Source organism: Colias eurytheme, chromosome 17, assembly GCF_061535395.1.
Source record: "Colias eurytheme isolate Ceu_HAF_F1 chromosome 17, ilColEury1 Martin Lab GWU primary, whole genome shotgun sequence".
NCBI classification, from domain to species: domain Eukaryota; kingdom Metazoa; phylum Arthropoda; class Insecta; order Lepidoptera; family Pieridae; genus Colias; species Colias eurytheme.
In genome coordinates this window covers 7,419,585-7,447,077 of record NC_142996.1, presented here as the reverse complement: position 1 = coordinate 7,447,077, position 27,493 = coordinate 7,419,585, and the positions used below count along the sequence as shown (strand labels likewise).

General features: G+C 31.3%; 1 protein-coding gene across 1 annotated transcript; it reads right to left on the bottom strand.

The window, feature by feature from the left end:
• Positions 1 to 249: 249 nt before the first annotated feature.
• On the bottom strand, positions 250 to 26,079 carry LOC149901307 (uncharacterized). The gene is made up of 7 exons (XM_090111884.1): positions 25,978 to 26,079; positions 14,209 to 14,432; positions 12,779 to 12,932; positions 7,441 to 8,721; positions 5,701 to 6,887; positions 3,458 to 4,424; positions 250 to 2,791 (listed from the first exon to the last, which is right to left on the bottom strand). Exons 1-7 carry the CDS (start codon positions 25,978 to 25,980, stop codon positions 1,349 to 1,351), a joined length of 5,259 nt encoding a protein of 1,752 aa, XP_089968010.1. The 5' UTR covers positions 25,981 to 26,079; the 3' UTR covers positions 250 to 1,348.
• Between the last annotated feature and the right edge of the window lie 1,414 nt (positions 26,080 to 27,493).

The following is a 27,493-nucleotide window of genomic DNA, read 5'->3' as shown; positions in this document are numbered from 1 at the left end:
TTAACTGACTTTGCAAAATAATAATACTAAAATAAATGGTTTTCTTGTTTTTTGATTTGGCATTGTTATTTAAAAGAATACGATTTACAGTTGAGTCTCTGTTAAATGTTGGTAACTTTTATGCCTAATTCACTATTTATTTTTCTACCAAGCCATCGATATCGGTATCGGTATCGGTATCGCCGATATTTGATTACAAATATCGGTATCGGTATCGTATCGGCAAAATCATGTATCGTTACATCCCTAATTTAAACGAATCTTGAATTATAATTAATGTATCAGTATTTTGAACTTTGTATTAAAAAATAGGTGAAGTAATTAATCTTTTAATACTTCCAGTAAGTTGTTTAATTCATAATTAAAATAAGTAACTTTAATAGAAATACCACATGACAAGGAACTAAAAGCTGTGGCTCGTAGGATTTATACACTTCCAACTTATTACGGATTTAATATAAGCGAATAAGAAATGTAATGCCAAATATAAATCATATTATTATAATCGATAAATCGATTACCTAACATATTAGATATAAGTTAGTTGAAGTGGTTCAAGTGAATGTAATTCAACATAAGCATTTTCAAATAAATTCTCTTTGTAGCAAATGTAGAGTTTTCTTTATTTTCATTATAAATCTTTTAATATCCTTTTCATGGTGTAACAATGCTCAACAGATTTTTAATATTATAAGATATAACGACCCACATATAAGTCACAATAAGTATAAACGTAGTAACTATCTTTAATCTGTGGTATTAAACATATTCTAAATTAAGATTCTAAATACATAATAATAAAAAAATACGTATTGTATTGAGGTACTACGTTAACGTACAGATCTATAAATTTATAATTTCATTTGTTATGATACTTTGTATCTTTATATAACGAAATATACTAAATAATCACTTTGAATTACAACTAAACGCTTTGATTTAATCAAAATAGAGGAGGATACTCGGCGAACGGATAGCGTACCCATCTTATTTATGAACTCCGCTTTCCCCTTGTGTTGTGTTGAAAGTTGAAACCGTAGATGCATTTAATATCCGTGTACTGATCGTTTTGCTTTACAGACAAGTGGGTAATGTGTCTTCTGTGTTCTGCCAGACCAGAGACTTAGACAATTTTTTTGACTCCAGGTTCGCTAGTGGCTAGGCATCTCCACGACATGTTTTTGATTGTGTTTCAGTCGTCTCATCGTAGCTTTCAATTGATGATTAATGGGAAGTATGATCAGTATCATCAGCTAATTTAATTTTATCAAAGACTTAATATTATATTATCTGAACTTGATTGCAATCGCATGTCATTTTATGGCATTCAATCTTCATTAAATAGTGCCTATGAGTAAAGGAAAACAATGCATATTATTGTTATAATTGTTGTTACTATATCTAATTGTCTTCTCTCTGTGCCTGAAGGTAAGAGTCTGTCTGGCGAACCAATTTCAGCATCAATAAGAACTGGTATATTAATAATCTTATCTTCATTTAATATTTTAATGCGTCCTGATACTTTGGGATTGATTGGACTAAATTTGCTTAAGTAATCAAGAGCGCAAGTAACTTCATTGTATGCCACAAATTCTTTTTCTAGTCCTTCGAACATAAAATAACCGTCTCCTCCGTCTGCCAAAAATTCTGACATAATTATTTGGTATTGTAAGCCATCTTCTATATTTTGTAGTGTATTGCAATCAGTGCAGATAGCTTTTGCTCGAATGACGCGGAATCCCGCTACCTTATTTAAATCATACGTTACTTCTACACCAGACATTTGCAAAAATTGGCCCGTTGCGTCAATTTTTCTCCATGTATCTACAGAATGCTCTAAAGCCTTCATTAACACACTTCCATTCATGTGGACTATACAAAGTGTATCGGAAAACGGTATGACTGTAATCCAATCGCCTCTTGTTAAATTGAAGGGTTTCTTTGGTTGATCTATCGACGTTCTTATCCTCCCACCTTGGATAAGTGCAATATTTACTTGAGAAAATTCAGCGTAGTAATGTTTTGTGTAGTTTATCATAATGTCGCTTAAAAAGTTTCCTAAGTTACATTCGTACAATCTACAACTTTCTCCATCCAAAAATGTTAGAGAGCTCCCTACAACTACGTTATTTATACGATCAATTTCACTATGGTATGTCTTCACGATATTTAAAACATCTGGGTCCTGTGGTACTGCATTATTTAATAAAACTGGTTTCCCTTCGTATTTTATAATATCACCATTTTCATTAAATGTTAAATATAAGCTACCCATGTATTTAGTATATGCGTAAGCCTGCACCACAAGGACCTTTCTTCCTGATTTTTGCATGACAATAGTTGGATACGGTCCCTGTGGAAATTCGGGTATTTCAGTTGTATTAAAATTTGATAAAAACGTGTTTGAGTGTCCGCCTATGACTATATCAATATCCTCAACTTCACTGGCTATCTCCAGATCCTTAATAAAACCAGAATGGCCTAGAGCTATAATTATATTAACGCCATTTTGTTTGAGCTTTTGGACTTCTCTTCTTACTGCGGGTATTTCATCCTCATAGTTTACTTTATTTCTTGGAGCGAGAAATTTTGTATCAGGCGTTAAGTAACCGATAACCCCAATTTTTACATTATTCTTATTTATAATAATAGATTTGTATAGGTTTTTTTCAGCCTCTAGATCTGGTACTTCGTCTAAAATGAGATTAGCAGCTAATACCGGTGAAGTTAAATTTCTTATAAATGGTATTACTCCATCCACCGCTTCATCGAACTCATGGTTTCCCAGCGACTGGAAAAAAATAATATTAAAAGAATTAATTACCCTTAACGAAGTAACTTAAAGTGTTCAAGGGAAAAAAAAACACTGTTTTCAAATCAATTTTTTTATTATAGGAACATAACTAGGAACTTTGTATAACTTATCATCTAAACTTACAATATTAATTTTTAAGTACTCAATCAATATCAATATTACTCATATAAGTTAATAATGCTTAATTATATAATGTGTTAAATTTTCTACAATTTACTACAATAAACTAATACCATATACTAATACTATTGTGAGAATCATAGGCGGTGTTAAATTATTAGAATCATTTTCAGTTAGTTTTTTGTCAAGTATAATTACACGTCCTTCTATTTCTGGGAGAACTGGACTATGATGTTTTATATATGCATTTGTACATTCTATTTCGCCATAATTTAAAACTTGTATTGGTAAGCCTTTTAACATTGAATAGCCATCCCCACCATTGGATACAAAATTAGGCATGATGACTCTATATTTCCCGCTTTCGACAATTTTCGAATATGTTGGTATTGAACAATTCCAACACCTGGCAGTGGCTTCAACTACTTTAGAACCAATGGGTTTTGTGATGTCATAAACTACTTTAATTCCTGATACTTGTAGAAATTCTCCAGGATAATCAAATTCATTCAGATTAGCGACAGAGTGTTCTAACATCTGCATTAATATAGTGCCATTCATTGTTACAACTACCAATACTCCTTCAAATGGTAGCACTGCTATTAAATCTCCTTTGGTTATTGCGGTCGGTATTTCCCTAACTGCGATTGCAGATCTAATACCCCCACCTTGGATTATAGCTATGGGCGCATCAGTCCAATGTTCTCCTTTATATTCTGTAGCATATTTATAAATCATGGCATCTGCAATTAAATTACCAAGATTGCATTCTTTGTGTTGACAGCTATGGCCATCTAAGACAACTAATGTTGTGCCGATCACTTCTTCTGTTAAATTTAGAACTTTTGCTTTATACCCATTTATTATTTCTAAAACTTCTGGATCTTGAGGTATGGAATTATCCAACAGGATTGGATTGCCATCTGCGCTTAAAAGTTCACCGTTTTTGTTAAAAACCATATGAAGTTTACCTAGGTATTTAGTGTAAGCATAAGCTTGAACTACAGGTACTTGTTTACCTGAAGCTTGTGTCACATATGTGGGATATGGACCTATTATTTTCTCAGAATCTGGGCTGGTACCATTCCAGAGAAAAGTATTAGTATGTCCTCCAATAACTAAATTCAGACCATCTACTTCTTTTGCGATTTCAATGTCTTTTAAATATCCAGAATGTCCTAGAGCTATAATTATTTTCACACCTTCACTTTTTAGATTTGCCACTTCTTCTTTTAATGCAATTATTTCGTCTATATACTCGACATTATTTTTTACGGCTAATTTTTTTGTCTCTGGTGTTAGATAACCGACAACTCCAATAGGCGTTCCAGATATGTTAAATACAATTGATTTTCTTAAATTGGGTTCTGCTTCTAATTCGGGTACTTTAGTGAGTACGAGATTAGCAGCTAATACTGGAGATGTTAGATTTTCTATAAATGGTGTTAATCCGCTAACTCCATGATCGAACTCGTGATTTCCAAGAGACTGTAACAAAAGAAAATTATTGTCAGTATATGTTTCAAAAATACGAAAGTAAAGATTTGAATGTTTATAAATAGAAATCGATTGTATATGAATGAGTAGTCCCATAAATATAGCAATAACATACAACAAAAGCTATCCAACTACGGGTATGTACATAATATAACCTACGCACCAGGATTGTAAAATATATGTAAAGGAATTTTCTTGTGCCAAATGAATAAATAAAAGTGCATTAAGAGGTAACATTGATTTATTATAAAGTAATTTTAACAACTACTGAACTAATAACTACATTAATTAATATATTGTACTTAAATAAAATTATACGTACTTATTAGATTTGTTCCGAATTGTGAGGATAGAAATATTAAATTCGCGAAATTAATTAACACCTACTTACATATTGATTATAACTTATTATTATAAATAATATTCAAATAACAGTTTGAAAAAATTGTGAAAGCTGTTTAAATATGCTTAGATGGTAACGTTGTAGGAGAAGGGAAAGAAAGCAGTACCGGGCTACCGCACACGGGCCACCGGCCACCGGCCACCAAACGCCGCCGCGCCACCGGCATATTTCCTGCACTTTTCATACATTTTATATGGACTCGCCCCACACGGTTGACGCCTGTGGCGGCCACACGCTACACGCTTCTAGCTTCTCGTGGCGGCGTTTGTGGCTGTGGCCCGTGGCTCGTGTGCGGCGACGGTAAGCAGTAAGCAGTAAGCTACTTACTACTAATTCTAAAATTAATATAATTAAAAATTATGATTGATTGATTAAAAATCTCTCATTTGACCTAGCTAATCGATCGAAGGAAGATAAAGTGTGCCTTTATGAGACAAGACCTAATCAAATCTTCTGCGTCTCGCATTAAAAAAAAGCGAACGGAATATATTTTAATGCCAATATATTAGTAACTGACTTACCCAATTTTTGGCTTGATAAATCATTATTTATGACATAAATATTAATCATCTATATTTAATAATACTGTTCCTGTTTGTTTTCTTATTTGAATGCGCTAGCCGCTAACCCAAACAACATAAGAAAATTGAAATCTTATAAGGAGATTATCGAATAAATTATAAAATTTATTATTATAACAATGCTTGATATAATTTTACGATTCGCGAAACTTATCGCATCTGCATTATGTATAATAATCCGACTTTCTAATGCGGGGTATACAGGACTCGACTTATTCACGTATTCAATTGTAGCTGAGAGCTCGTTAAAGTTTAAATAAGTAAACGGCTGCTCTGTAAAAATGGAGAAACCATCGCCGCCCATCGACAAAAATCCATTTATGAGTATATTATAAGAAGCGCTGTTATTTATAGGTGCAAACATAGGTATTTTGCAATTACCACATAATGTTAGAGCTTTTACGACTCTTTGGCCAGGTTTCTTTTTTAAGTCATATTCTACTCGCATACCAGAAAACTGTAGAAATTGGCCTGGAGCACGAATAAGATTATATTCAGCAACTGAATGCTCCAACATTATACGAATGTCTGAACCGTTCATCGTGACTCTTACAACCCTGTCATCAAAAGGCATCACAGTAAGTAGATCACCTTTAGTTATATTAGTTATTTTATTGATATTATTTATAGATGCTCGTATACCACCTCCTTGTAAAACTGCTATTGGAGTGTCCGTCCAACCCTTACCCGTGTATTCCGACGCATACTTGTGAACTATAGCATCAGTGATTAAATTACCTATATTACATTCTCTTAACCGACATGACTGTCCGTCCAAAAAGACTAGTGTGCTACCCACGATTACTTCAGATACTTTCATTACATCTCCGCGATATTTATTTACGATAGACAAAACTTCCGGGTCTTGAGGGATTTCGGGGCTTAACAACACTGGATTAGTGTCACCTATATTAATAATATCTCCTTCGGAATTAAATGTCAAACGCAAGTAACCTAAGTATTTAGTATATGCATATGCTTGTACTACAGGAACGTTTCTTCCAGAATTTTGTTTAACTATCTTTGGGTAAGGCCCGATAGGAACTTCAGAATCGGGAGGAGGTCCATTCCATAAAAAAGTATTTGTGTGACCTCCAATGACTAGATCTATACCATCTACTTCTTTTGCTATTTCTAAATCCTTCGTAAAGCCTGAATGTCCTAATGCAATTAATATTTTAACTCCTTCACTTTGAAGTTTTTTAACTTCATTTTTTATTGCAGTGACTTCACTTATATACTTGACTTTATTTCTTATCGCAAGGAATTGTGTATCTGGCGTTAAGTATCCAATAACGCCTACTTTAACACCATTTACATCGAAAACTACAGAATTTTTTAATTTTTGTTGTGCCCTTAATTCCGGTTCTTCATCGAGGACGAGATTTGCAGCAAGATTAGGACAAGTCAAGTTGGCAATAAACGGCACTAAACCAGCGATTCCATTGTCGAATTCATGATTTCCAAGGGACTGAAACAAAAAGTAAATTAAATGTAAGATATCATAGGTAGATTTTTAATAGAACAAGGATATATCCGTTGAGCGATATTAAAGAAAAACATGCTTTAATTTATAAGCAAAGAGAGTACCATAGTGTTAGAGATAGTAAAATATATGTGGTGCGAAGAATAAAACTGTTAAAATAATTGTTATTTTCACAAAGTGGAAATAATAAAGGAAAGGCTTTATAAAACTAAAGTTGTAAGATTCATCAGCAAGTAGTCCCTGGAGCAGTAAGATAGATAAAACGAATCATTTTATTTATTGAAATAGGTCATGCAAAGGGTACTTACAGAAATATTTCATAAGATGAAATAAAATACAAGTTTCACAGATTAACATATAATATATTTTTAAATAATATACGGTTTGCAAATATCATAAAGCCGAAATAAATAAAACATAAAAAATAAAATGTATTTTACATAAATTACAAAATTAAATATCTGATAAGTAATGTAATTGTTAATAACATTGATGATTTAATGATATTAGCGGAATCTGGAACTGCATCAGTGTTGACTAGAATTATGCGATCAGCTATTTCTGGGTATACCGGACTTCTTGTTGAAATAAATTCCGTAACACACGTAACTTCGTCATAATTTAGATTTACTTTTGCTAGATTTGTAAACATAGAATAACCCAACTCTCCGTTAGCTAGTGAAGAAGGCATTATTACTTTATAGTCTCTGTCATCTTCAATTTCATAAAATTCAGGTATAGCACAATTCCAACAACGAGCTAAAGCATTTACAATCCTTGAACCTGAGTCTTTCTTAAAATCGTATGTTACTCTTATACCAGAAAACTGTAGGAATCCTTCTGAACCGGCAGTTGTGTAACTAGAAACAGAATGTTCAAGAGCTTCATTTAATATTTTTCCATTCATTGTGACGGCTACTAAATTACTGGAGGAAGTAATAACGGAATTTAAATCATTTCTTGTCATATCACCCGGTCGCTTCTCAGGGGCAATCCTACCGGTTAATGCGCCCCCATGGATAATAGCAATTGGTGCGTCTGTCCAACGCGCGCCTTCAAATCTGCTAGCATAATATTGTATTATAGCATCAGTTAGTAAATTAGCGAGATTACATTCTTCCCTCCTACAGGAGCTACCATCGAGTACTACAGCTGTCTGTCCAAGAGACATTGAATTAAATGATAAATTGTTTTCCATGTGGTTGGTCATACGTGAGGCTTCAGAATCTTGTGGTATCGAATTATCAAGAAGAAGATAATCTACATTAAAGTGGATTAACTCTCCATGATTATCAAATGCTAGATTAATTTTTCCTAAGTACTTCGAATAAGCATAGGATTTTATGACGGGGACACGTTTGCCGGAACTTTGTGATATAATTCTTAAATTTTCATCATCTTCTATTCCATCATTCAATGTAGTTCCATTTGTAAAGAATTTGTTTTGATTTCCGACTATGACCAAGTCAATACCGTCTACCTCTTGGGCTATTTCAATAGTTTTGGAAGTTGAGTAACCTAAAGCTATAATAATCTTAACGTTTTGTTTTTTCAGCTTAGTTATTTCCTCTGTGAGTGCCAAAACTTCATCTATGTATTCTATTTTTCCCTCGCTGTCTAAAACTGACACATCGGGTGTAAGAAATCCAACAATACCAACTTCAGTGCCATCAATGTTGATAATGGAAGATTTCTTTATTTTACTTTGAGCCTCTGGTGTGTTGACGATCACATTTGTGGCAATAATGGTTGAATCCACATTTTGTAGAAAAGGTGAAATACTTTTCTTTTCTTCGTCAAATTCATTGTTGCCAAGAGACTGAAATTAGAAATAAGTGTGATATAGTTTACAATGATATATGTACAAATTAACCTTTGTTAGGTAATTTTGTTAGATAGACTTTTGAAAGGAAAATGAAATTTTGTGCATTCATTAGTTCATTATGATCCATAGTAAAGAATTTGATAAGAATAAGACATATGAAATAAGTGTATTGTAAATAGATTAAGCAGTGGTTAGGAACATGAAACACAAAAACACATATTATGAATAAAACATGCATTAATGAAAACCACCACCCCTGTGATTAATTAGATGAATGACATAAGGTCTGTTAAGCATTGTATTAAAGTAATATTTTTTATTATGTTAGTAGGTAGTACCATGGAAGTACTCTTTATTTTTGTGTTGACTGGTTAGTAGTAGGTATACAGGGTGTCCCAAAAAGTAGTGATGAACGAAAGCTGGGAGGTAGAAGACCAAGAGGGCTATCCGAATCACCCCCATGTGTGTTATGCGATTTTTCGTATTTTCGGAGTTATTACATTTTTTTCAATTTTTCATCTATCGCCGAGTACGATGAGATTTTTATTTATGGTAACGTGAATTATTGCGCTAGATGCTTGATTTTTTTTGTGTGCTAAGCTGAAAGATAGGCCAATTCAGTATGGTAACATTTACTATCGTTAGATCTTCGAATGGAATAAAAAAAATAATTAAATGCCAAGAAAGATAAAATTACCCAGTATGTTCATAACTTCAAGGGCCCATAAAAAAATAAAATCACATAAAAAAGGTTTTCCATTTGGCTTTTAAAAACTTGCTCTATCGATCAGGTAGCTACCCTAAAAATTTCATTTTATTATTCTGAAGGCTTCAATCGAAAAATTGAAATCTAAATGTGGTAAGTGCAAAATTTTTAGTAACATGATGATCATTAAAACCAATAAATAGGTGTTTAAAAATGATTTTTTTTTTAAATAGCCCCGCTGTTGCTCAATGCAAGTGCGACATCACCGTAAAAAGTTGTCTTTTTAATGTCTGAATGCTCTTTTATCATTTTTAATGGTTTCTTCTGCTACTATGAATTTCCGGGTTATTTCGTCCAAATTGTGGCAGTCTCTCGTCTTTGTAGTATCCCCACGGAAAAAATTCAATAGGGTTTATGTCCGGAGACCGTGGAGGCCAGGCTAAAGGGCAAAAATACCCTGAAAGATGGATTGGTCGTTGCAGCCTGCGCATGCGCCGGTGACGCCTGCTTTAAAGCCTGGCCTCCACGGTCCCTCGACCTAAACCCCATTGATTTGTTTCAATGGGGATACTAAAAAGACTTCGGCTACTTGAGAGAATGCCCCAATTTGGACGAAATAACCCGGAAATTCATAGTAGCAGAAGAAACCATTAAAAATGATAAAAAAGCATTCAGACATTTAAAAGACAACTTTTTACGGTGATGTCGCACTTGCACTGAGCAACAGCGGGGCTATTTAAAAAAATTCTGGTAATTAAACACCTATTTATTGGTTTTAATGATCATCATGTTAATAAAAATTTTGCACTTACCACATTTAGATTTCAATTTTTCGATTGAAGCCTTCAGAATAATAAAATGAAATTTTTAGGGTAGCTACCTGATTGATAGAGCAAGTTTTTAAAAGCCAAATGGAAAACCTTTTTTATGTGATTTTATTTTTTTATGGGCCCTTGAAGTTATGAACATACTGGGTAATTTTATCTTTCTTGGCATTTAATTCTTTTTTTTATTCCATTCGAAGATCTAACGATAGTAAATGTTACCATACTGAATTGGCCTATCTTTCAGCTTAGCACACAAAAAAAAATCAAGCATCTAGCGCAATAATTCACGTCACCATAAATAAAAATCTCATCGTACTCGGCGATAGATGAAAAATTGAAAAAAATGTAATAACTCCGAAAATACGAAAAATCGCATCACACACATGGGGGTGATTCGGATAGCCCTCTAAGTCCTCTACCTCCCAGCTTCAGTATATCACTACTTTTTGGGACACCCTGTATATTTAATCGAGACTTACAAACCAACTTACATTTCCAATAATTTAAAACTTCTAATCGGAATCCTTTTTTCCGAAACTGTTTAATCACCAGTATTAAGTAGTAGGTACCTACCTATACTAAAACTCTAAAATTACAGTCAACATTATGTATAGCCATAGGTAGCCATAGTACAATTGAACTAAGATCTATATCTACATTACTCGCGTCTCTAATGAGATTCAAAGGCATGATACGAACACTGATTAATTCTATACATCTTGTTTATACTGTCATTTCACATTATGTAACCGAACATGCAACAAGTCCAGTATTGATTTTCAACTGTACATAGTACTGTTATGTAGTTGTGCATGTAATAAATATAGCTGAACCGAGGCGTGTCAGCGATAGAAAATTTCTGCTATGAAAATGTCATTTCATTTTGGTGATTGATTTAACCGGCCTTTGTGCGCGACGTTGAGATTCATTTTGATGTGAAAATAGATAAATTGGAAAACGATTTAACATCAAAGTTGAAAAGTGCTGCAGGTATTCTACCTTTTGTAATAAAAAGACATCGTCTCAATTTTTTTTATATTCAAACATGAATACTATAAAATCTATCGTATCTGCCCTAAATTTACATAAATTTGGCTAGCCTATAGGCTATTATGTATAATATATCGTACAATTAACGATTTCTTAACCTCGGATTTAATCACGATTCAGTTACTATAATTATTAATTAAAGTACAAGGCAAATATTACGCTTAATGACGTGTTTAAAAACAGATCTTGTCAGAAAAATAAACAATGGCGAATTGTTTGTTATGTAAATCTCTGAAGATGTATGAACATATGATATGACATAACTGGAACAAAGCATATTCTATTTTACTGTAATTTAAATGTCATGTGCATTAGTCTCTCATATTTTCTATTGCATTTGTCGGTTGTAGTTTTACTAACTCAAAATAATACGTTGATTTAAAATTTACACATTACTTAATTTCAAAAAATGCCATCGGAATGTCTCGTAATTTCAACCTATTTAATGCTTCATCAAGTAAACAAATTTTTAATTAGATATATTTTTATAATAAATAAAAAAAGTACGTTCAACTTCTTCAATTTTGTCCTATTTTCCTGAAAAAATAAACACAAAAACGTGCACAAGTTCACAGTATGAAATACGTGTATGTCGAGGAAACACTATAAACGGACATGTAAATGACATTGACATGTTTCACATCACATAAGCAGGTTCTACAAAGCAACCGCAATTCGGATCAACACGCCATCTCAGGCTTACCGATAACTCCGGTCAATAAGACCTTAGCAAATTAGGGGCGTTGACGCAAAAACTCGTATTCGTACATATCAAGAATTAACTTCCATTTACTGCGTTTGTATACGCAATGTACAAAAATAAGCATTGACGAACGTGTGCTTGTTAAGATTTCCAATAAAGCATTTTTTTGCGATAAATTGCCCCTAAGCTCCTTAAAAAGCTTAACGAGCTCCCCAATTTGTGTCTCTCTTCAATGAAATAGGTCTAAATTTTATTATCGAAAGAGCTTATTCGTAGATCTTTTCCTTTTCGTTATAAATAATAAATATGTGACAACATCTGAAATTTTAATCGCCAGAAAATATACTTGACGTTATCAATAATAACATATTTCAGAAACAGCCACTTATTACGTAAGTTGAAATTAAAATTACGCTCTGAAACTTGTATCAAGAGCTTACACCCATACAAAAGCTGTAACAGAAAATTGGCGTAGGTTGAAGTCTAACAGAAAGATCTCAAAGGATGTGGGAGGGACCACCTACAGCCTTTTGAGTTCATTAGCGTGAACATCGCAACTATAAATAAATCATAATTCCGCTTAAGTACCGCGTTTTTTCATAGCTCTTGTTGATGTCTTCTAATTATCTATGCTTTATGGTTGCGCCTTGTAAAAAATAACAAGACAATACAACTCACACACACATGTATAGCAATAACGATTTCACAAATACAAAAGGAACATGTATATGTAGTATATTAAATACATATAAAGTATATACTTACTACAGCATCAGGTTGTAATGCATTAAGGAATTCAGCAGCAATTTTCCATTTGTATATCGTGAACCAAGCGGTCCCCGTGTAAGTGTCACCAGCATTCAGATACAATACAGGCGGACCTTCGCCGGAGGCGGCTGCTTTTCTGGCCTCTTTTACTCTGAAATTTGTTAATTTTCAACTGTCAGTACGTTATTACGCATTACATTAACGTTATTTCAATAGCCATTTTATTGCTTGTGATAAAATTATACCTACATCATTAATGACATGAAAAACAATTACGTTTTTAAGACACATTGTCTCATGTTTGTTTTATGTTTTTGTTATAATGTCTATTACTTTTATATGTTTTTGAGGAGGTGTAAGAATGCACATTTGGCTTATAATGTTAATCTGATTAAAGAGTGTCAGTAGAGCTTTAAAATGTGCATTTAAAATGTAAATTAGTACATATTGACATCCAAATAAGACATCTACGTTGGAAATATTTAAAATACAGCAAGTGCAACCTAATTAGGTAAACGTTTTTACGATGTAATTAGTAGAACGTACTTAAACATGATATAGTAATTTACTATTCCGTAACATGTAATGTAATAAGTAATATTGCGAAAATATATTTTAATTTAAATATCCGACTGAACAATTGTATCATGCGTTCTTGCAAAAGTCCACAGTTGTAAACTACCTTGGCCCTTGATTTTCTATCATTGCGTTATTTCGATTAAGGGTTTTGTTAATGTTGCCCAATCTATGTATGTAGCAAAAAAATAAACATCGCCTAATGTAGAGTAAAAAATCACGTTTCAACCAACAAAGATAATTAGTAAGTTTTTTCATACGTTGTCAAAAATTATTATGCAAATGTAAGAATAGTTATTGGAACGCACTAACATGTCACGGTATTAACCTGATTCCATTAATCCATGTTACGAAGCAAACTACTAAACTAAGTCCCGAGGGTATACAACAATGATAAGCTGATGAAAACTAATAATATTATAAGGTTCTCGAGAGTCCTGACCGAATTTTGGTCACGTGAAAATGTTATATTTTCGTTTCGCAGTCGTAAACACAAAATGTTTAATATTCTACACTTCTTTATAAGAATCACTTTATAAGAACTAATCTGGATAGAAAAGGATCCACATTGACAATATTTTATCCTTCAGATGACTTTAAACTGACTTCATCTCTTCTTGGTGTAAGTTGTTAATTTATATCGTCATAAGAAAAAATAAATTTTGTAAAGAGTTTAAGAATAACATCCCTCACTTTTATATAATATTTTTAGCTGTACAATAATTAACGTTTACCTATATTAGGTATAAAGTTGTGAAGATTAACTCCAATGTTACCTATACGTTCTATACATTCCGATACAAATGTGCGATCTAATATAGATGTAAAACAAAAGAAAAAGAACTACTCACACATGAGCAACCCTCGGGAAGCCTCCATAGCATTTCCCCGCGTCCCTGTCCGCGGTGGTACAAGCCCCGCTCAACTGGGAGGTCTGCTCGAATCTTGCGTGCATGTCATTGTTGTGCAGAATCAGCAGCTCGAAGGTGCCATCCTTCTTCGGTGGTGTGACGATACTGCTGGATGATATGGATATAACCACAGCTATGACTGCTGCGAGTTGTGATAGGCGGGCCTGGAAAGGATAGAGACATTTTAGAGATGATGAAGACAAGACAGAGGTTAGATTTTTTTCTCTGTATATAGCAAACTTTTAAATTTCTTATCAAATTGTAAACAATTTATTTTCTTTGAGGATAATACTAATTATATTAATACATGATAAAGCAGTTTGGATAAACCGTATTACGTTTTTCCACAAGCCAAATTCGCACGTGGATAAAATTACGTTAAAAAGCCGTTCACGTAGCAAATATGCTATAAAACTGATGTTTTAAGTGAGTTAACGATGTGACACCCGAATTTTAACCAAAACTCGTTCTAAGCTTTATCCCTTCATGTAGTTTTACGTGAATTCTACCATCAGATTTCTAGTTAGTGTATTTTGAACATTGTGTTGAATTTACTGATATTTGAGTTCCGGAAAAATGGTAAATGAAATCCCTGGAATGAAATTTACAAGTACATTTAAACGTTTCCATGAAGCTTTTTATCTGGAAACAATTACAACTGATGCAATATCTCTGTTATGTATTTTACGAATATGATATTTGATCAATTTAAGCACTCATAATTATTTCAGCTGGATGTTTTAAGTCTTAACATTGGTAAAATAATTTAGATACTCCCGCACTCACATGGAACTATGCCAAAAAGATAAGTTTTTATTTTAGTACAGGATTAAGAATTGATGCAATTAATTACGAAGTTTAAATACTTAGTATAAATGACCAGTCGTTAAAAGTTTAAATATCCAAACAACACTCATTGGAACGTAACATTTTTTGTGGTACGAGAATTTTAATACTGACCTTTTTTGATTAATTTGTTTACGTTTTTTTAATATCTATAGTTAGTATTGCATGTTTCTTTACGATTAGTGGTAAGTAGTTCTTTACTTTAAGTTTATTCTATAAAAATAATAATTTCATTTATTATAGATCATACGATTTACCCAAATACCGATATCAAAAAATCTATGAATAAAAAACCTAAAACATGTAACTACTTATATAAAAACTGCATTTCCATGAACTTAAATCTGGCTAGAATTTTAAATGACGATATATATAGAATCTAATATCGATGATATCTTTGAAGAAGATTCAATTTGTTGGCGGATGTAGATTGTAGATATCATAGGGAGACCTCCGCTGCGCTTTCGATATTATCCAATAAAAGGCTATTAAATTGGATACATTTGCATCATGCATGTACAATTCTAACAACTTATTTTTGCCTTCACTCATATTAGTTTATATGTTGGTACATATAAGATAGGTATAACATATAATTAGAAGGTAATTGCTTAAATTTTGATAAGAAAAACATTTTAATTACAGACTACAGTCGATGTGGTCTTTAACAATTTCACTTTTTTTATAATGTAAGAAAGAAAAGATACTGTTGTCATAATTATTTTTAACTTTGAAGACCTACCAAACACAAAAATAATTTCATTTCTGAGATAATAGCAATGTGGGAAAATACAAATACATATACCTACTGAATTTCAATCTTCGAAACTAAGGATTAAAGGATGATATAATCCAGGAAAAAATATTAATATAGCAACAAAACATTTATTAATTCAAATAAAAAAAAAAAATACATAGACATCATAATTCACAACAACCTTACAACAACAACATCATAAGAATACAACAGCATAAATTTTCCAAAATGTCAATTTCGAAATGGGAACTTATAAAAAAAGTTCATTCATGTGTTTATTATATGTATTATATTGGTTTTTATTAAATGACTGCATAAGGATACCTGTGTTTTTATACAATACAATCGTTATAAATTTAAACAATATTACTCTCGGAATGTCACAGATTTTTTCTCTACTTGTACTTCTGAGAAATTAACTCGAACAATGAAGTTATCGAAAAGACGTGACGGAGTACGTAAGGCCAAACACTAATTTAACTTATCGACACGACAGAAAATGTGTTCTAAGAATTTTAACTTTTTTACTTACCATAATAAATTTGAATACTTTTAATATAATTATATAGCTTTTATAGCAGTGAAAGGATTTTACGGGCAGGTAACTAACTAGGGATGTAACGATACATGATTTTGCCGATACGATACCGATACCGATATTTGTAGTAATGTATCGGCGATACCGATACCGATACCGATATCGATGGCTTGGTAGAAAAATAAATAGTGAATTATGCATAAAAAGTTACCAACATTTAACAGAGACAACTGTTAATCGTATTCTTTTAAATAAAAATGCCTAATCAAAAAACAACAAAACCATTTATTTTAGTATTATTATTTTACGAAGTCAGTTAAACTTTAAGTAATACACAATATACAATCAGTACCTAATAAAAGTTTACTATAATTGGTAGAGTTTTTTCAGAAAACAAAGTGCGCACGCGCGGGCGGCCTCCCGCATCGTTCATTGGGCGCGGATTTTTGAATTATTTGATATCAAAAAAATTGGTTGTTTGTAAAGTAGGTTTACGATCGAGATGTTTACGTGATAACATAATGCAGTGGCAGCGCTCGAGATGAAACAGGAGATCGGTCCGTCTCTCTCTCGTTATACCTGCGATCGCGCTCGTGAGGTTTTGGTGTGACACAAGTTTATGAACATGTCACCCGACTAAAACGATTTTAAAAACATTATCACGTTAAAAATTAAAAAAATTCAAAATTATTTATTTCTTTCCTTTACATAAACAATTTGTGATTGGAACACTCCTAGTAAGCAAATAAAATGCTTGTGTCAGGAGGTTCCGCTCTTCCTTAACACTATTACAGAAACAGAATTAAAACAATATGAATGAATACAATGCAAAAACATAAAAGAAAAGAAAGAATTTAATAAAAAAATATCGGTATCGGTTGATTTATTATCGGCGATACCGATATATCGGCTTGCCGATATATCGGCCGATATATCGGTATCGGTATCGGTATCGTTACATCCCTATAACTAACACTGAGTTTTTCAATAGGTGTATAAAAATTTTTATTTAAAAAGAACGTTTACAAATAATTACAAAAGTAATATTGACTTTATAAACAACAGTAAAACATTATATGTAGTGTAGTAATTCAGTTTAATATTTCTTTTAATCTTTTATTTCATAATTTGATAAGATTAGGACCAAAGGAATGTAGCACGAATATTAAACTGTGTGTGTAATTAAGAAAAAAATTATCTAAATACATCATACGATAATTAGGGATGTATGTATGTATCACATTAGTCAATTGTTAAATCGTTTAATCCAAATATTAGTTAGAAATCAATTTAAAAAATAAAATTAAGATTTGGAAATATTTTAAGAACCTACAAATGATAACTTTTTTCTGAATTATTTTATATTGGGTCACGGAGTACAATAATTTGTAGTATTCGTGTTTGTATTAGTGTCTAATTTCCTACGTGTTTATGCCTTCTTTCGATTTTCGATGAATTATATAAAGTACTTAGATATTATATTCAAGTTCTATTTTCCCGTTAAAAATAAAGTTTTTTTATCTATCACGTAAAATGCACAAGTAAATATATGTACGTACAATAGGAAAAATAACAGAAAATTGTTCGCGATCACGTACCTTTTCTTACATACATTACATGAGCAAAATAAGACAATTATTTTGCAACTTATAATACGCAAATGAAGGCAAATGCATTATCTAGTAGGTAAGCACAATGTAAGACAGAAGACGCGGTTTCGAATCGCGCCTAGTGATCGATATTTTCTATTATTTTTTAAAAATATTTATAGCATTTGAATGCTATAAATATATACCGTACGAATAGTTATGTCTTAAAATTTCGAATTTGGACAAAATATAGTATTGTATTTATCTTGAATTTTATAAGAGATTTCACAATAATGGAACGTTAGATAAGCAAATTTTCATCACGTATTACATTTTCTTCAAGATTTCGCGACAAAATAATTTTATGTCCTTGTCTTAGTACCTTAGTACGTTTCTTTAACGAGAATAACTAAATCTTACTTATCCTGCCTTGGAATCAAGAAAAACTAATAAAAGATTACAGAATTCATACGTAGAGTTATTTCCTATGTGCAATATTTCTAAAATTTATGGATGTTTTTTTTGCATGGGTGATTGTTTCAAAAATTTTCCTATACATCAATTATAAAAGCATACATAATAACTGCTCTTCATTCACGTTTGGTGGATGTCGTATTCATAACGTTATTAAATCAAGATATATTTGATTTATTGCGTGCATAATATTATACAGGACTAAAAGTAGAAGCTATCACGAGCCTTGAATGTAAATTAAGGTGTAGATTGCCAATCAATTAGATTAGTCGATAGCCATGTTGAAGCCGGAAAACACCATCAAATTGAGACGTGCTCGTAAACTTACCGATTTCTATTCCACGGGTGTATTTTATATTGATACGGTTTGATTCTTATGTATTATTTACTCATGCTGAAAACGGTCTGTTACCATGGCAATCATTTTTATTCTTATAGCTTGTTGAGTGGATATAAAACTATGGTACAATTTTTATTTTGTAAGTACTGATATTGTTATCGTTTATGCGTATAAGTTTAATAATAATTGTATCTGTATTTTTGTTAAAAAATGATGATATATCTTTTATAATAAAAGAATTAACCGAAAGTTAATCAGGCTACAATTCAGAAATAAACTAACTAAGGATTTCCTAATTTCACAATGTGTGAAAATACCTATCTGGGGAGTCTATCTTAAATTTAATGTTTTATTGATTAACGATAAGAAATCAGAAAGTCTATCTTAAATTTAATGTTTTATTGATTAACGATAAGAAATCAGAAACAAAGTACCTACTATTTCAAAATATGAAGATGGTATTTAAAATAAACTACATATTTCAGAACAATGCTTGCAACAGCTTGAATAGTTTATACACGTATTACCATAAGGTTGAATATTGGCAGCGGTTTTGCTTCTGTTTTTATCTAAGAGGAATTAAGAAAAATATGCACATTTCCGCGTTATCTGTAACAATAAAAAACCCACACAATTTGGAAACGTACTAAAATTACGTGGGCGCTACATTTTATAATTAAACGAATGAGCAAATTAACAATAGTAATTGTGATCTACTGAATGGTAGTAACATTGGGAAAAAAATTAAAAAGATTTAAGAGCACATCGGCGAAGCTAATTTCTAGGAAATGTGGCAGAAACTAGGTCACCTAGTAGTCTGAGTAAGACGCATCGATCTCGTCTCCTCCGTACCGTGGGAATCTTAGGAATCAATACGTGAAGGTAGAAAACTTTTACGTATCTCTGTATTTGTTACTTGAAAGTATACTGTGACTTTTTGCAACTATTCTTATTACTCTGTGGGTTATCATTCGGTTATGGAATTTACTTTTTAATATTTTAGCGGAGTTCAAAATAGCGCAATTTGAACAATAGGTACCTATGTAGGTACATGTCAATATCGATTCACATTAAATTGCATGGACATCATAACTATATCCACAAGGTTATTTTACTATTGTTTAGAATTTATCATATAAGCCAATAATATTAACTATGGCCTATTGTTTTGCTTAAATTTAGAATTTCGTTATTTAAAATTAACTCCTATAATACAGCTATATTACAAGAGATAATTTAAGCTGATTTCAATCCGTGAAGAAAAATTAACATAAGTATGAAAAATGTAATTATTAAAAACCCTCAACATTTAAACGTTGTATTGTTTGGTTTGATTGAGGATATCTTACCGTGAACCAGTGTTTCGGAAAAAACTTCTTGCAGCAAGTAGGTATTCCAGTCGTTTCTTTTGTTTAAAAGGTTGTTCACGACAAAGACAATTAAGTATTTAGCAGAGGATAAGTATCAGCTTGGAGATTAGGTTTGTAAGAAATAAATCGGTAAATATCCTATAAAACGCGTAACATACAACCTTTCCGATGGGATATACATTATGTATATTTTATTAAAAAAAAATGATTGTTATACCTCCGCTCCGTTCCAGATTTAGTTGTAGGCGTTGGTAATAATACCAATATTCACAGACAATATTTACTACGATATTTACTGTACAATACATCTCTATGCTATAATTGTTGATGTCGTGTACGGCAACTGCTTATTGTTATTAAAATTTAACAACCTTGAAATTCTCTATTTCGACTAAATTGGACGAATAAATTGCTAAGGAAGTCAAATATGTCGTTGTATCGTAATGTACCATAACAGTTTTTGTTTCTAATATAGAGTTATCGTAGTTTTATAATCACAACGCAGACGCAGACGAGGCAATTAAAATAAGAATGGTTTAATTGGGGAGGCGTGATTGCGTATATTTCGATCGACATTTAGTGACCATGATTGTCGACATGGCCGTGAATTTGTTATTTCGTCAATAAAAACTGACGGCGGATCACGGTGCGACCGGTTCATCGGAACAACTGGGAACAACCGTGTCTTGCATCAAATTTATTATTATTCTTCGATTAGCTATCTAACTGAATGAACTTTGTTTAGACAATCTTTACGAAACATCTCTCTTTGGTCTTTTGAGTGTTGTATATGTGAATTTGAAGTACATTTATTTTTTATTGAAGCATTCTTAGTTATTTAAGTTTTAATTATCATCCATCTTATTAAAAAATAAAGTTCTTACAAAGGAAATACGTAGGTAATATCAGCAAAAAACAAATAGGTATGTAATAACATTGACAAATGAGAAACAAAAAATATATTATAAATGAAATTGCACTAACACGTAAGCCTTTTTCCAAGCATCGCAAACAATTCCAATAACTTAATGTATTATTCTGTCTAATAGTCGGTTATTTTATCCGAGCTTTCAATACAAAGAGCTAATTTGTATATATGGACAAAGCACTAAGCAGTCAGACGGCTTATTGTATCATGCTCCATTTTACATTTTAGCGGTAATGCATAAAAAAGGTAAATTTGCGAGTGCTTTGTTAGTGACGTATAATTACTGAAATTGAAATAGCGAATATGAAGGCATAAAAGCAGGATTATTTTGAAATAAGCTCTTGATAGTGTGCAGAGTGTAATATAAGTTTGATTTGTATTTCGTTGGATAGCGGCGCGTTTGTGATTATCAACCTATGAGACAATTTATGGAAATTTGATCAATAATATTCCTAATTATTATATTGAAGTAAAGCTTAAGAAAGTCTTGTTTGATTAGGACATATTAATTTCCTTCTTTTGGATGATAAAAGATGAAGTTCTAGAATTTACTTAAGATTTTACAAATTGATAATACCGCGTCAATGGCTCTACCATGTAAAATATTTTGTATATACTGTATCTATACTTTGAATATCGGCATAGTTTATGGTAGATACTAGCATATAAACTAAATTCTTATAAAAAAGGATGTATTATAATGGATAAAAAATAATTGAGTCAAACCTAGAGTCTTCTCCTTACACTCATTGGTATTTAACTCATGTAGACTTACAAAAAAATACTTTAGGAAATGAATTATAATTTTAATCAGATAAAAACTGTAAATAATTGGATACGTACAAATAAATGATATGTTTCATATCAAACATTATAATATATCGATAAAATGGAAATGTAGATAAAAAAGAAATAGGACGAACGGTTCGATTCGTTTGTAATTTTTGTTAAAGTTTCTATATAACACTCTTACATAAGGAATTGTATACAAATAACGTAGGTATATTATTAATTATTATATGCAACTTGAAAACCTATTAGTTGAAGGTTAAGCTGCAAATAATTGGAAATTATATGCTGCTTGGAATTTCAAATGTTTAATATTTGAAATTAAACACGAAGAAGTATTTTTTATAGCTGAAAATATAGTATCAGTGCACTTGTTATTTAATACGAAAGGCACAATATACAACAATGGAAAATTAACATAACCATTTTATTTGACCGTTTTAAATTGGTTTGATAACAAGTCGTGTCAAATGTAAAATTATAAGTATAATAATATAATTGTAGAGTTTATGTAAGCAATATTTTCAATAGGTACTTATTTTTAGTGTAATTTTTCACGGCTATTGTTTACTTCTTATGTGTGTTTCGATGTTACTCATTACGATTGGTTTAAATGCGTCATAAGAATTTGAAATAAATTATTGAGATTATACATATAGGTATCCATCTTTCGTTCTTGATTTCTCACTGCCTGGACTGGGAAAACAGTCTCATTTGAGGAAGAAACAGTATCAACAACTTTATTATCAAGTAGAGTCGACTCTACTTTAGCATGAATTATCATTTTTGACATGAGCAGTTTTGATCCTTGTGTTGAATTTTTTGGACCATTGCCTTACATATTTTATTGCGGCTCTTCCTAGTGTTAATTAGAAGCACGAATGGAGGGCTTCTATTTTGACCCTAAATTCCAATGAAAGTGACATCCATACCTATACTTTTTTTAGTAAGTTAATTTATAAGTCGTGTTAAATCCATGTAAACTCTATAACAGAATGGTCGTACTTCTGTAATGTACAGTGAGGACTTTTAAGTATTACAAGCTTTTGCATTAGAGAACCTTTAAACTATTACGATTTCAGTAAATCACACCGCAAAGAAAATATTTTTTTTAACATCACATGCGTGTTATTTGCTTGTCATAGCATATAACAGACATAGATAATAACGTATAATTCAGATTCAGAATCACAATCTATGTTTGCATTTAATTTGTTCTACATTCTTAGATTTGTTCTAGTGACGGTTGCATATTTTGGAAGACACTGCGTTATCTCAAACAGCAATTGTTTTAATGTCTTTATCATTTTGTGCTAATTATTTCATAGTCATCTTGATGTCAGTTTTAATTGCTTTGCTGTCAATTTCTTGGAAGACTCATTGCCGTGATGTTGTGGACTCTTGGACTTATTGTTTTCTGAGATTTTCTTTGACTTTACGAATGAATTTAAAATAAATTAATAATTCAAGATTTGTAAATAGCTCTTTTAATAGCCACTAAAATATTACAACTATTAATTATGCTTTATAAGCATATAATAAGCTGTCTTCTTAATTCCACCAATTTGTTGTTTATGGAGTTTCTTGCCGATTCTTCTCCGTAGATAGGTACTGCTTTACGAATCGGTGGTAAATGTTAAAAATATGTACCTAATGACGTTTCAAAAGTGCTTCTAGAAGAAGTCTCATTGAATAAATAAATGTTTGAGTTTGAGTTATTTTGTCTTTATGATTTCTTTTCAGATTTCAAAATAAAGTAATTATTTTAGTGTATGACCATAAATCAATCGGGTATTATCTCTTTTAAATATATTTTTATCTTAAAACCAGAATCAACAAAACGTAGTTATGCAATCGTATATAAGTATCTAATATAATACATTTTATTATATAATTTACTTAAACGAATACCTAAATAATTTATTTTTTTAATAAAAAACTGTTTGCAAAACGTCAGACTTAAGATGTTGTAAAATTAATGGTAAATTCCAATGTTTACGTTTTTTTTCAAAATTTAAAAGATCTATTTGAATTAAAACTTGTCAATGAAGATGGAACAAGTACAATATTGGCATTTGGCAGGTAGTTTGGATACAAAAGAAATATCAATGATTCTAACAACCGTTACCTGTTCATTCATGACTTTTTAAAATATTAAATGGCAAAAGCAATAGAGAAAGCTATTGTTTATTTATGCTTTTACGGTTTCTAAGTAAATACAAGATACAATTATGCATTAGAATAATTTTAAACAAAAAAATTCCACTTACTGAGATCCGCCTTTTTAAAAACTCATTACTGTTGGTACAAGAGTTAGGTTATAGGTAGTAAATAAATTATTTATTTTATTACAAGTATACTGTATAATGTAAAATTTAACGACCTCTTATAAGTGGATATCTCTAAGCAGGCATTCCCTAAAGGACATTAAGTGATTTTAATATCCAATGTGTACTTAAATACCACATACAAGTACGACTAGTACATAAAGATACAGAATAGAAACTAGAAACCCGTAATACCTAATACTCCGTAATACGTAATCTAAACGTTAAAAACATACAAAAATTTATTCACAAAAATTATTTTATTTGCAAGTTTATTAAAACGTCAATAATTATTGATTGAACTTGAGAATTGTGCAACGAGTGAGACGATTGAATCCATATTCAACCTCTAAATGTTACACAGTTGCTACAAAACTGTTGTTTATGCAGAACAATTGAACAATTCAAGTAGTGAATCGATCGACACTTGTAAACTAATATTTGGCGTTATAAACACTAGTATTGACAAATATACTTCCAAATAAAAATTCGAAACATCTCTAAGTTTATGTTTTGTTAAGGGTTATCAGAAAAATGTGTACTTATATTTATTATTTAGGAATAAATGTTGTACTTCATTTAATAATGAACAGCTTTATTTAATCCTAATGTTAATGTTTTTAATTCAAATTAAGTTTATATAGGAACATAAAATACATAAAACAATAGAAACTAAAGTGCTTCGATTTTTTTGATGAGGAGTATGTATTGTTTACAGTTACAAAGATAAGTCGGAAAGAGGAGTCGGAAGTCGGATTGTTTCACTAGTATAATTAACTATCAGTTTGTGAATCCGAAATAGATTTGCATGAAAAAATAGCTGGCCTTTTGCGTTTAATTTGCGATAATGAGCATTACGATAAAACTCTATTACCATTTCTCAAAACCCTTTATCCTTATTTAATTTAGTATACAGCTGGACATAATTGCAACAAACTTGAAAACGAATAAAAATCTTTTCAGCATTTATTTCCGACCACTTAAATATGAATGCCAGTTGACTCTTCTATGAAACCATAAATTTTTTATTTATATACATATTTTGTCTCGTTGCTCTTTAAAATAAATAGGAGCGTTAATTAATTCAATTACATGTTGCTCTATTTACAATCTCTTATCAGGTAATACACAGGGTATTACGTCGCTATATAACACCTGATAATATCAATACATCACTTTATTATTTGATGAAAATCATATTCAGTGCTGAGTCGAACGCGTGAAAACGTAGACTCTAGATAAAAATTATGCACGTGTTGGTAATTTGAAGAACACGTATCAAGGAGTATTTTTTATATCATTGCAATTCTATTCATTTCACTGATTTTATCGACGTACATAAATAAAATCAATTTAACACATATTTTATTCATAGAATTTGCCAATGCACCGATTGAAGGGTTTGCTTGCACTCAACTTCGTTGTTTTAAAATATATACGTGAAATAGGCTTGACTCTTAAATTGTTTATCCGATGCTGAATATTTTTGCTAAATAGTAAATTAAGTTATTATGTTATGGTTCACTGAATTCAAAATCGCGTGCATATTAGTGCAATAAATTAAGACTAAACGATTTCGGTTATAATGTAATTGGAAACGTTTTTTTACCGGTACATAGTACATACTGCTATTATATGCGCTTGTTTCTTATTTCAGTTACAACCTGTTTAGATTTTATTCTACACAAAACCATTTAAATATTTGTGTATGTTATAAGTGCACTGTCTATTATTAAGAATATCTCACTCACCATAATTATAACTTTGTGATGCACGCGGTCAGACCACGAGGTATTTTTTAAATAAAACAAAACACGTCCGCCGTCTTTGGCGGTCGGCACGCGACTGCTTGTTTTAGGTTACATGCACGGTAAATGTATGCGCGTGCGCATCTCTGATAAATATTTGATAACGATAACGATTTGATGCAGGAGCATATTATAGAGTAATAAGGTAAAAGGTTGTATTAGAAAGAGGGTGAAGAATGAAGCCTGCAGTGAAATGTGAAGAATAGAGAAAGGTAACTCTATCTTTATAAATTTAAGGTAGGGATTTTTTAAATCCAGGTTGTACGTAAAACTAATTAGGTCAGCCCAGTGCGTCTTTTTAAATAATTTACTTTTTTCTGTGGGCATGTATATTTTCATTAATATGAAGAATTAATTAGCACAATCGAGACAATTTCTATGATGACAACGAAAAAATTTATTAAAATAAGAGTGCTTAATATCATTATTTACTAAAATATTATTAAATTGTGCACTGAAATGTTTAGAATATTAGTGAACAAGTGTCTCTACACTTGTAAATTGTAATATTCCATAAAGAAATATTCTCTGAGTAAATTCTTTTCTATTTGTCTTAAAAATGACTGTAAAGATATGATTATTTATTTGTATCTATGTCCAGGTGAAAGTACGCATACTTTCACAAGTGAATTTATAATTTATATACTCTTTATAATTTATAGAAAATGATATCATAATGATTTATCGTTACCATTTTCGAAATTTTTATAGTTTCCTATCCAAAACCTAATTTTTCGTTTACTATAGTAGCATATGCATATATTTATGTGGGAGATAGTCTGAGCTTGAATTGGGTCATCTTATGACCGGGATTATGGTAAGATCATATGAGGCCGACATAATTGTGGTAGAAGATTTAAAATATATAGTTTATAGTCGTCTATCCTTAGGTAAAGTTGATACTTTTTAGTATATTTACTTTCTTATTTCTGATTTTAGTCTGGGAACACGTTTACATAATAATATGTCTTGATAATGATGGCAATAAAATGCTGAACCACGTTTGAATAAAAAAATATGAGTTACAAATATTTGGATCTAATGGGCCCTCTTCACAATGGGCAGCGTTGGGCGAGTAGAGGCAATCACGAGTGTAGAGGGCCTAAATGTCTATGATCGATCGATTGTAGATGTTTATTCATAATCGCCGTAATGATGAAAAACATCCACGATCATTTGTTGGGCCAACGCTCTCGATTGTGAAGAGGGCCCATTATAATATTGATTCTGTGCTAGTTATTAAAGTATCTATTGTCTGATATTAGAGGTCAGCTGTTTTTGTTTCAATTTCAAAGAATCGTATCTCAAACACGAAAAGTATTGTTATTCATGAAATTATGTCTTATTTTGCAATTTACAATCAAAGGTATCCCGTAACTTTGTTATTAAATCATTCGTTATCGTTCTCTACTTTATCTTTCCTAGAATGAAAATATTACAGTTAATGGAAGGAATTTAA

Excerpts from the sequence above, each read along its gene's own strand:
- LOC149901307 (XM_090111884.1), bottom strand. Across the intron at positions 12,933-14,208 it reads TTCCCGAGGGTTGCTCATGT|AGTAAAAGAGGCCAGAAAAG; the intron begins GTGAGTAGTTCT and ends AACAAATTTCAG. Across the intron at positions 8,722-12,778 it reads CATTACAACCTGATGCTGTA|TCTCTTGGCAACAATGAATT; the intron begins GTAAGTATATAC and ends TTCTAATTTCAG.